The 12,563-nt window shown below is 34.6% G+C and overlaps 1 protein-coding gene across 9 annotated transcripts in view; it reads left to right on the forward strand.

Moving 5' to 3' along the window:
* LOC106884484 (uncharacterized) overlaps positions 1-12,563 on the forward strand; it is a 249,654-nt gene that overhangs the window by 140,243 nt on the left and 96,848 nt on the right. For 8 of the 9 annotated variants that reach the window (XM_089361253.1, XM_089361260.1, XM_052972233.2 and 5 more), the window contains one exon: positions 1,404-1,711. In XM_089361253.1, coding sequence (XP_089217379.1) covers positions 1,487-1,711 — 225 coding nt within the window. In that variant the 5' untranslated portion in view covers positions 1,404-1,486. Of the gene's footprint in view, positions 1-1,403; positions 1,712-1,910; positions 2,140-12,563 lie in introns of those variants that run through there. The other variant, XM_089361261.1, reaches the window with a different exon arrangement.

Consider the following 12,563-nt stretch of genomic DNA (forward strand, 5'->3'; position numbering starts at 1 on the left):
GTTTGTATCTGTTATATTTTACAGGCAAGAGTTTATATATTTTTTTTTTATATTTGTGATGTTGTTGATGATGACTTTTTAGATGTGCGAATCAGCTGCAGAGATAATAATAATATGAACCTCCTGGATCTAGCAGAACTTAATTGAGGTATTTTTAGAAGGTCAAACGTCAGCAAAAATTCTCAGGTAATTAACCTAAGACCTTTCTGTTTTAATTACTGAAATATGCAGGGCAGGAAGTTTGACACTTAACTGAACTCACCAACTAATCCCAACCTATTTGCTACATGATACGTAGTTGCTACATGATATCTATTTGCTACATGATACACTAAAATAAATAAAGAAAAGAGATGCATCTTTAAACCCTTTTCATATTGCAAGTTATTTTTTATATTTTTTATTTTTTCCTCCTGAAAATTTTCTTATTTTTATAACTTATCTCTTTGTTGGAGAATAGTTAAAATATATTTGTAACACATACACTATATTAAACAAAATTCTTAACACAAATCCTCTCAGGGGCCTAGAAATGGCATTGGAAAACACTAAAGTGTATTCCTAGAAATATGAAAAAAAACTTCTTCATCTACAAGTTTGTCTGGATTTGATACCAAGTCTATGGCATCTGCTCTTTGTGTGCGTGTGTGTGTGTGAGAGAGAGAGAAAGAGTGAGCATTAGTCAATTATTTTAAATGCAGTTTTTGCCTTTTTTTAAATCTTCATTTTTACCCCCCTCCTAAGTTGCAATGCTAGACAACGAGATACCTTGCATGATGGTTACTGGAGTTAATGTTCAAGATAGGATATGGTGCTTATTTAATTTGTTTCATAGAATACTTTCTTAGGAATATCAGCATTGCTTGTGGATTTCCAATATTTCAACCACTGGGTTGCACTGTATTTTCTTTGGCAAGAATGATAGAAGAGTATCTGTATAACTGAGGCAGAACAAATACTACAAGGTATTTCAGTTTGAAGGCACTGGTTTCTTGCTTTTCTTGTTTATGTCTGCATCTTTTACCCATCTATGTCAGAGAAAAATTTTACAACACACACACATGCATGCAGGTACTTGGGTTTCTACAGTTTTCATCTACCAAATCCCACACAGGAAATGTTGGTCTACCCAAGACCATGGTCGATGAGACTTTCCCAAGGATTGAACCCAGAACCATATGGTTGTAAAGTGAACTTGTTAAACATAAAGCCATGTTGTATAAAGTATTTTGTACGAGTTGTTGATTTGAGATTCATTTGAGATGTAAAGAGGAAGAGAAAACCAGTTTTAAAGGTTTGTGTATATTAAATATTTAGTATCAAATATTTAATATTAATATTAGTTATATATCTTAATATTAGTTTCTTAATAAAGTATGTCATTTTTCCATTTCTACTTGCAGACTACCAATGAGTTTGTAAACCAAACTTTCATAAATCAAGTGTGAGAGAGCAGCAGTAGTGGTGGCCACATCAACAGCTCACCATGGCAGCTTTAAACAAAGAACTTTATGGTTTTCTGATTGATGCTGAACTCGAACACTATTACAGTGCTCTGAAGAATGAGCTGAAAATATCCAGTCTGGCCCACTTAAAATATGTCCGAGACGAAGATCTTATCAATGTTGGCATGACAAAGCCTGAAATGCGTAGATTTAAGAAATATTACAAGAAAGAGATACCTCAAGGAACTATCGGAAAGATTAAGAAGGTGAGTTACTGAATTATAAATCAGCTTGTCATGTTCTTGACATTTCCTTTTCTTTAGCAGCAGATAATGAGTGCTATGTAGATTATTTTTCACATCACATCCTGCTTTCAAGAAATTAACCTTCATTTTGTTAAACTTCCTTTCCATTGGCTGAGATATAAACAAATAAATAAGCCCCCCCCCTCCTAACTGTTGCTGCAGTTGATATTTCTTAGTTCTAATGACCATTCTGACACTCACAGACCTCATTGGCTTCTCTATCTTCTTAAAGTTCTTTAGTGAAAAATTAACTTGAATGGGATTCAGATGAAAGTCTTTGGTTGAATTTAATTTTCTTGCTAATCCTAACTTCCACGATGGAAACCCTAAGGCGATATTATTCCCTCAGTAGACAATACCCACCCAGTGCCTTCAGCAAATTTAAAAAGGTTAGTTTTGGTGTTAATTTTTTTTTTTTTTCAATAACTTACTAATTTTACTTTGATTAATGAATTTACAAATTTATTTCAAAGTTTTTTCATTTATTTATTTTATTTCATTTTTCGTCAAGTGGTGATGTTTTTTTTCGATGAAGGTATATGCAATATAACACTATTGAAGTTATCTCTTTCTTTTATGTTGTCCTGACACAGATAAATATATGGAAGAATAATTGTGTTTATCCATTTTAGGGTGAAAATAATTACATCTGTGATTTAGAAGATTAGCATTCTTGTAATATATTCCTTGGTCTTATTTCTCTGAGGTAGCTAAAGTTGTTTGGTGGTCTTTCATTTTTTCATGTAGATCATGTCTAATTATGGTTGTTATTTAGCCCTAGGTTAGGTCTGAGGGTACATACCTATAGTTGAAGACATTCCAGCCTCAATTCATCTTTTCTGTTCAGGCATAGTATATCTAGGACTACATTATTTAATGTCTTTTATTTAAAACGAATGGTACTATTTGAGGGACATCTGGTTGTTCTTTCTAGCAGATTGAATGATTGTGGAGATGTGTACTTATCATAAAGCAATAAGTGGCTAATCTGTGTTGTTCTTTAGCCCTAGGCTAGTCCTAATTGAGCAGAGTTATGATCAATGAAGTTCCATCCATGACAGTCACATCTTTTTGTATATTTACAGCTGTATTGTCTACTGTATCCTCATCTTTTTAAGATGGCAAGATATGATTTAAGGGAGATTCAGCTGTTATTTCTAGGAGGTGGAGTGACCATATTGTCTCAAGGCTAATCTTTATTGTTGAGAAAAGTAGCATCAGTTCCATTATGTTGATGAAATTTTAATTCATTTTTTGACATTATTATTATTATTATTAGACACCTGATGAAGGCTGGAGGGTATATCAGCTGAAACGTTGTGTTAGCAACAAACAAGCTGAGGACAAATATCTGTCAAATATAAATAATGTAAATAATGTACATAATTCCTCATCTCTTAAATATAGAACTGTACTGCTTTTGTTTTAGACAGTTTTAAAAATAATGAAGAATTTACTGAAATAATTTATGTTCCAAACAGCAACTTAAAAATGAAAATAAAATTTTGTTGGAACTTTTAATTCAGATCACGTTAAAGCTGAAATTTGCTTCGTTGAACCTGTGGGTAGTCTTGGACAGGTTGATATCAAAAGAGTTAATCAAAAGGTTTATCCAAAATTATGTTGGAATTTTTGCCTGTTGACATCAGCTTAATTTGGGTAGATTTTAGGTAATTTTGAAACTTAGAATCAGGGCTGAAAGTGAAAGAGTTAAGTTATTCTCATAAAAACCAAAGTTTATAAAAATGGAATTGCTTCATTCTCATATTTTTTATCCTAAACAGTATGTTCTTCACTTTTGGTGTTGACACTGGCAAAATTGTAGCAAGTCCTTAGTTAATTAAAATCTTTACTCTTATGGTTAAATCATTATCTAAATTACTAAATCTGGTCTAAATGTGGCAGGGGACTCAGCCTTGGAAGTTAATTAATTAATTAAATATGGAAAACTGTGGGACCTAATTCTGTACTTTACACTATATTTCAATCAGTCCACTCTTTGTCCATTTGATGGTTTATTTCTACACACGCACGCATGCGCGTGTCTTCCCCCCCCCCCCCCAATACTCATGCATATACAGCCCCACAAACGTACATGCACATTTCCTTCTTAACCCTTTTGATACCAACCTGCCTGAGACTGTACCTGGTTCTATGACATACAGTCCATGTTTCAAGTGATCGAAATTAAAACATTTCATAAAAATTTCATGTTAATTTGTGCTCCAGACATCAGCTTAATAATGATGAATCTATTTTATTAAGTTCTTCTTCATTTTCAAAATTGAGTGAAACAAAAGCAATGTATTCCAACAAAAATATAGTAACCAAAGGGTTAAAATTTGTTTCTTGAATATGATTAGAAAAATCTTCCAATAGAAACAAAAAGATGTTTCTAATGGTTTTGGAGTTAGGTCAGTTTCAGTTATTTTAAAATAAATACCACTGATATTGAAACATGAAGGAAATTCTTTGTCTGGGTAATGAAAAAAAGTAGTTGTTTTTATTGAATTTTGTTTGAGGTTTAATGAAAGGAAAGTATAAGTTTAATGATGTGACTGGTTTATTGTAAATGTGGACTGACTGGTTGAGAAACGCTACCCTGGGAACATATACAAATTTATACACCTGTTCAGGCACACGCACAGACAACACTCTTCTCTCAAGTTGTGTGTCTAAAGAGAAAGGAACAGGTCAAAAGCTTTCATTATCTTAGGTGACTTTCATTATCTTAAGTTTAAGTAATGGAGATGTTGTATTACTCAAATATGAAAGACCTTCCTCTCACAATATAGAAACAATTTTCATGGCACTAGCAGACAAAATGGAAGAGGCATTGCTCCAGATGATAGCAAGGGAAGTGTGCTGGAGTAGCCACTCTGACTTGTGGGGCTCACACTTGCAGACAGCAATTTCTGCCCCTGTTAGTGGTGAACAGGGAAATGGCCCACGGACCAAGAATGCTGGAGGTCTCAACTGCCACAGGCTCAACCATAAACCTGTCAGAGAGCGACCAATGCATTGACTGTTTTTTTTCTTTTTCTCACTCAAATTAGGACTTTGGTTTTAGCTAGGCTAACTCTAAGGCCTTTTTGATTCTAATCCTTGCTTCCACACCTGAAACTTCTCCTCTAGTTCTGATAGTGACTCAGCAATTAGAGCAAGGTCATCAGCATAGAAGAGCTCCCAGGGGCATCCTGCCTTGAATTCCTCTGTTATTCCCTGGAGGACTATGACACACACACACACACACACATATATATATATATAAGTCAGTAAATAGTGGGGTTGTGTTAACCGCACGTGGAGAAATAATAGGAAAATGAAAAATAGACTCTTGCGCCAGAAACAAAAACCCTAAATTCCTTATATTTCCTTTCTATCAGTGTAAAGACAGAATCTCGACACAAGATAGAATCAACAAGGAGAATGTTTTCATAGAGAAATTCCAACCATTTCTTAACACACATACCCCTCAGTGACCTTATTTCTCTAGGAACAGACATAAACTTCCTGTTGAAAAAGAGTTCAAAACTCCAACTAAAAAGATTTGTCTCCCCTTACACACACTTCCTATTTTGACACCACACTTCCTGCTTAACACAAACTTTTAACCCTTTTTTTAAACCTAACACAACTCTCAATTCTTATGCATCCTTATTTTTCCAACCATTATATACATGAATTACCATTGAACTTCAAAAGCTCAAAGACAATATAATGTATTGGTATAGTTATTTTTTTATATATTATTTTCTTCATTTTGTACTTCTTTGTAAAAAAACATTTTCATTCTCCTTCTTCTTGAAAATTTGCTTCACAATGAAAGCCAGTTAGAAATCTTTATTAAAATATGCTTCCAGTTTAGCATTCTGCCTTATTTTTCATTTTCCTATATATATACATACACATTCCATGAAAAACCAAGTCTGATAGTTTCCCTAAATTTATAAATTTGCATGCTGTTGAACCAATTAGTTTTAAAGCTGAGTATCTCTAATAGTGGTAATCTATTTTAGCGTGAAGTTGAAGGGGAGACAATAATGTGCCACAGTTTGCTGTCATATCTTTGAAGAATCACAAAGATAATGATGGAACATTTACATTGGTTTGGTCAAGAGGAAGGAGCTGTGACTACTGAAGGGAATTTTAAAAGAGTGTTGGTCTGAGAAGGAAGGATTGGCTGTAGTGGACAATTACTTTACATGCTAGAAATCACAGCTAAATCTCTCTATCAACCTCTACCGTCTTAAAAAGAAAGAAAGGAAAGAGATTGGAAATAATGTAGTCCTTTGTGTGTTTGTAAGAAGAGAAGGCAGCAATGTCTTGTCTATTTAGTCTGGGCTGATGTGGAACTACATGGCATCATCATCATCATGTAGTGGTTATCCAAGAGAGATACATACTGAGTATGAAGAGTATTTGTGTTTAACAATACATTCTAAGAAAATTGCTGGTAAAATAAATTACAGAACTATAAACTTCCCATGGTAGATCATTATAGCTCTGTGCAGTGAGCCATTCATACTTAGTGTGTTTACCAGAGACAGGGCACAGCATGAATTGAAGGGGAAAATAAATTATCAAAGTATATTGACACTGCTTATAACATGCACCATATTTGTCAAGTTTCAGATTAGTACCTTATCATATTTCAGGAACATGGCAAAGTTTGTGAGGTAACTCTGTCTCCAATATTTCAGTACCAATGCCAATCTGAAATCTCTCAGAGCCAACCATTTTAGTAGGTTACTGTCTGAAATTGTTAAGTCACTGCAAGGTTTACTTTATGCCCCGTCTTAAATATCCTGCATAAACAGAACTGGTTTACAGTTTGAAATTAAAATTGTGTGGTGGGTTCAGGCATCCTGGTAAGTTTCGAAAAACTGCCCCAGCACCACAACACCATATATTCAACAACATTACTTACTGAAGCATTTAAATATCGTTTTTACAAATTTAAAAAAAAAAATCTAGTTTCTAATTCTAGAATGAAATTGTTAATCTGAGAGATTCTCAAATTTGATAACAAATACTTTTATTAATCTTTTTACCTTCGTTTATTAATCTGTTTAGTCGAATTGTAATTAGTTGTTTTTACAGCAAAAACATTTGGTTGATATGGTTCCTACTTTTCCTTATATATCAGTTCATTTCTAGTTTTATGCCGTTACAAATGGATCAATGGTCATCTTCTGCCTTCTTATTTCTGACTCCATTATTAATCTATTTAATATTTTTCTTTGTTTTCTTCTTCTATATTATTTAATACTTTTCTGACTCTATTTCTGCAGTTCCCATTCATTTCCTAATCTGAATCACAGCTTTCACAAGTCAGCTGAGCTTGTATTTTGTGAACAGTTTCTCCAACAAGTGAACCCTTATTCTTTGCTATATCACAACATGGCCCTCATCCACCTAGAGCAGTCTTTGTTGACAGCAGAATAAGTTTTGGTTTTGATTTAATGGTAGACGGTTTAATTTTTTTATTGTCTTTTCTTTTATCTTATAAATGTGAATTGTTACCACAATTGGTGAGTCACAAGTTCACAACCTGGCTGCTGCTGCTTGTTATTATTTACCTCTGGACTTAACAGGTTTACATGTGTGTAACTGGCTGTGTTTGCTGTTGTTGTCATCGTCATTACACTCTCCTCTCTCTCTCTCTCCCCCTCCCCTCCTCTCCTCTCCCCACCCCAATACTGCTTAAGCGTTTAAACTACATTCAAGCCTCTCTCTTTTTCTTTTTATGACCAAAGTACTTTAAAAGGTTCACTTAGTTCACCTTTCTCTATTTGTTTTTACCTTCACTTGGCAGACCTTTCTCCACACTCTGCTTTGTTGCCAGTTTATTTTCATAAATAGATGTTGCTACTATTGATGTGATGATCAAACTACGTCCTTCACTCTGCAGTCAGGCAGGTGGCTTGCATGGGTAATCTGCATCTAATAATAATTAGTCTTTTTTTCTCTCTTTACTTATCAAGCTTTTTGACCTCACTTTTGTCTCTTTCTAGTTGTCTTTTTCTTTCTTTCTTTCTTTCCCACCAAGTAATCTTATTTTCAATCTGACAAAGACAGCCAGGCTCTATTAATAACCGATCCTAATTTAAATGCATCCAACCAGTCTCAATACAAATGTCTATTACTATACTTCAACCTCCCTATCAGACATATAACTCATCAACTCCTATATTTATTTACTATTATGTAAAAATTAATTTTCTCTCTCCTCTTTGCTGAAGGAAGTAGCCAGTTGAGATATTTGCTTAATTAGCAATCTGCAGGCTAATCACTCTTACAACACTTTCATCATCTATGCCATCTTGTCCCTTCTCTGTACTCGCTGTCCTCCTCACTTCATCGACATCACTCTACTTAATTATGTTTTATTTACTGCAGGCCTCTAATTATTTTGCCATGTCTTATAATATATTTTTCTTCTAGTCTCTACAGGTATCAATTAGTGCCCCTACCCCACTGTCTTTAATATAATATTGTCCACTGTTTTTATTATACTTGGTTTTGGACATGCAATAATCTCAGTCACTCTTAAAACTACATGGGCCTCAGTTGATTTCAGGCGATAACTAGTTTTCAGTTACTATTAATAACCATTTTTTATTTGGTCTGTCTGTCTGTCAAGATAGATAGATAGTTATATACACAAATACAGGTATATCAAATACCATACAACATAAATTCTTGATTTATTGAAATTATTTTTGTCTCAGAGGATGTTCCTTAATTAGCAGATAGCAGTTAAGACCAGTTCCACTTGATAAGAGAAGGCAATCTCAAGAATCAAGAATTCTCTCATATTGACATACTGTTAAGGAAGAGGACAGGTTTATTGACTGGAGATTAGGGGACAGTCTGGGACAGGTGTTTCTGGCTCAGTAGCTTTTGGCAACCCAGCAATCATTCCATTTTATCGCCAGTAGCCAAAGGACTTAGTTTTACAAATAAAAAACAAACAAACAAACAAACAAAACACATCTATGGCTCTAAGTAATTAGCATTATATATATATAGGTAGAGGCATGGCTGTGTGCTTAAGAAGCTTGTTTTTCAATCCTATGGTTATGAGTTCAGTGCCATTGTGTGGCATCTTCAGCAAGTGTCTTCTGCTATAGCCTTGGGCTGACCAAAGCCTTATGATTGAATTTGGTTGGCGGAAGTTCCTGTCTTGTGTATACATGTGTGCATGTGTGTGAAAGTGCTTGTGCTTCTTATAACAGTCAAGAGGGATATATATATATATATATATATATATATATATATATAATACATTTCTAAATCTCCCAGAGAGGTTTATGCAGTTGTGATGTGATAAAGTAGTTGTATGCTGTCAACTTAATGTGACAGTCCCATGAAGGGAATAATACTACTGTTATTTAGCCCTAGGAAGCAGCACCGCTTCCTGTTGGCCTTGACATATTTCCTGTGCCCTTATGTTTACAAGGGGGAGACAAGCACCGCCACCCAGCTCAGCCTGCATCCAGAGACATGTTTCTGAGTCTTTGCTCGTCATCAGTCTGGAGTAGCAATGACCTGCTAGTTGGAGATGCCTATCAAGCTCTCATAAACATATAATAATTCTAGTGAAACACATTCGCTGATTTCAAAATGTGTGTGTGTGTGTGTGTGTGTAATACAAAATCAAACCTGCAAAAACTTCCAAACATTTGAGATATAAAAAAACAAGGGGCTAGAATAAAAAAAAAAAAGTCCAGACAATTAGGATGAGATAATAGCGTACATTTATTGTTCACCGTGTCATATATCAGTACTTACATGGTGAACCTGTACATGGCCAACCTGTTCTGAGCCCTTATCATCTGTTTGTCAATTTCATACTTTCTGAGGTCCAAGGCCAGTAATTTTGAAGGAGGGAAGGTTAGCCAATACTATTAACCTCAGGCCCCAGAGTGATGAAAAGAAAAGATGACCTTGGTGAAATTTGAACTCAGAACAGAAAGAGCCGGAACTAATATGCAAAACATTTTGTGTTTCTCTCGGCTCTGAGCAAAGAAGTTCTCTTTGCTGTCTTTTGTGTCTGTTTTGAAATTTGTACCAAAATGTAGGTTAAACATGTAAATAGTTATCGGATCCCTTTTGGTGGCACTTTTGGTGGCACTTAGGGCTGTTTCTAATATTGCATCAATATTTAAGACTACATTATATTTATTATTATACATTATATTCATAAAGGTGGTGTAAAGTGGTGATCTGGCAGAAACATTAGCATGGAGGACAAAATGTTTAGTGGTATTCCATCAGTCTTTACAGTCTGGGTTCAAATTTTGTCAAGGTCAACTTTACCTTTCATTCTCTCAGGGTCAATAAATTAAGTTGTGCACTGGGTTGATGTATTCGACTTGACCCATGTCCAAAATGTCTGGCCTTGTGCCAAAATTTGAAACCATTATACAAGTGCTAAGTTGGTGGAATCATGGTAGAACGTAATGAGCTGGAAAAAAATACTGCTATGTATTTCCTCTGAGTTCAAATTTTACCAAGGTTGGCTTTACTTTTCATCCTTTCAGGGTCAGTATAATAAGTAGCAGTCAAACACTGGAGTTGATCTAATCGACTTGCCCCTCTCCTCAAAATTGCTGGCCTTGTAACAAAATTTGAAGCAATTGCTATTATTAAATCCATTTCCATGCGAGTCTCTTGTTTTCTTCAGTCTAGATAAAACAAGGTGGAGTTGTGTTGGCTTCAAATTGCAGTTCAGACCACAATCCATTCATAGATTTTGGCACACAGTATCATAGAATGATGTTTGTCAGTGCTAAAAATAAGATTTAATTTACTTATTTTTGTATTGCTGGTTTTGAAATTTTATGACCTTCCATTTGATACTGGCATCGGTCAGAGACTTTTATAAAATTAGACATTTATGGGGTATTTCTTTTAAACCCCGGAACTGGTGCTAAAGTGGTCTTGAGTATCACACTATTAGTTTTATAGAAGCTATTTCCCGTCTGCTCACTTGACTGCATGGTTCAATAAGTGTTTATGTGATTTTATCTCAACAATTCAACCATTCAGTCACTGTGTGAAGGTTTGATGTTACTTATCCATATTTCTTTAATGATTTTGTCTTGAGGAAGAAATATCATAACTTTCACAGCCTGGTGATGTTGATGTAGTGGAGGTTTAGTTTGAATGTCTCTTAGTCAACATCTGTTGGGAAAATATTGGTTTCAGATTTGACGCAAGACTAGCAATTTTTGTGGGGCTGGGGGAGAAAATTGATTACATTAATCTCAATGCTCAAGTAGTACTTGTTTTATTGAACCTGAAAGGGGTCAAAAGGCAAATTTTAACACCCAAGGGCACAAAAACAAGGGGAAACCATTCAGTGGCTGTCACAGCTGCCCCAACGATAACTGACTGGATTTTGATATTGATTTACAAGTCTACCCACAATGGAGCCAGGTACACTACAAATTCAGTCATTCTGGTGGTTTACTGTCTGTCTGTTGTCAAATTTCTTTTCATCAGTGAACACCAGGTTGGGCAGCATACCTTCAGCAATCTGACGCAGAATAAGCCGACTTCTCTCCATAAATCTCTCTGAGAGATTTAGAAATGTATTATTTCTAAATTTGAAATCAGTGAATGTATTTCACTAGAATTATTATATGTTTACAAGAGCTTGATAGGCATCTTCGACTAGCAGGTCATGCTACTCCAGACTGATGACGACGAGCAAAGACTCAGAAACATGTCTCTGGATGCAGGCTTAGCTGGGTGGAGGTGCTTGTCTCCCCCTTATAAACATAAGGACACAGGAAATGTGTCAAGGCTGACAGGAAGCGGTGCAGCTTCCTAGGTCTAAACAACAGTAGTATTATTCCCTTCATGAGACTGTCACATTAAGTTGACAGCATACAACTACTACATTCAAGTATTATCTGATTAAATGTTATTGGAAACTGATTATTGAATATTTATTTTATTGTTGTGGAATAAATAAATCAAAAGTGAGGCAACATAAACCAAAAACAAAATGAATGAAAACATTAAACTGAAGAAACGAAACAATTCCAGATTTGACTAATACAATCAATTGAATGGAACCTTTTATCACCATTTTCCTCTGTTTTTCTGTAATGACACAATGTTAGGATATAATGGACAAAGTTAACAGGGAATTGAGTTGGATGGCTGTTTTTATTTCATTATAGTTGCTAACCTCTTTATTCTTTTTTTTTGTTGTATAAAATTAAAAGAACTTGTTCTTTTATGATTATATTGTTGTCAGGTCATGTTATGGTCTTTTTTTCTCAATTGTAGTAGACTTTGTTGCTGGTGTTTAATGACATTTCTGTGTAGTATTTAATATAAAAGCCTTTCTTGATATTTTTGTGTAATGTTTGTGTTTGTGCCAGTCATCTTCATCCCCCTCCTCATCATCATTTAACATCTGTTTTCCATGCAGGCAAGGGTTGGACTAATGGCATGAGTGCCTCTGTGTGTGTGTATTGATAGTTGCCCATTCATTTAGACTTTCTAATCACTAATTAGAACCAAAGGAACAGCAATAATCCAACCCCTATTGTTTGTTATTTAATGTTATTATATAACAAGTGGTATAAAGTCAGGGTTTATATCTAATTAGAGAATCTGTCATAGTTTTCTCTACCAAAATTACTGTTTAGACTATTTATTATCATTTAGTTAGAAATTTATCCAGAGTCTTATCGCACGGAAGGAAATTTCATATTTCAAATGATGAAATGGATTGGATCAATCTCAAATCTGTTTTCTTAAACATTCCTTGTATGTTCATAAAATATTC

The sequence above is a fragment of the Octopus bimaculoides genome, chromosome 12, assembly GCF_046866305.1.
Source record: "Octopus bimaculoides isolate indiv1 chromosome 12, ASM4686630v1, whole genome shotgun sequence".
Classification (NCBI taxonomy): domain Eukaryota; kingdom Metazoa; phylum Mollusca; class Cephalopoda; order Octopoda; family Octopodidae; genus Octopus; species Octopus bimaculoides.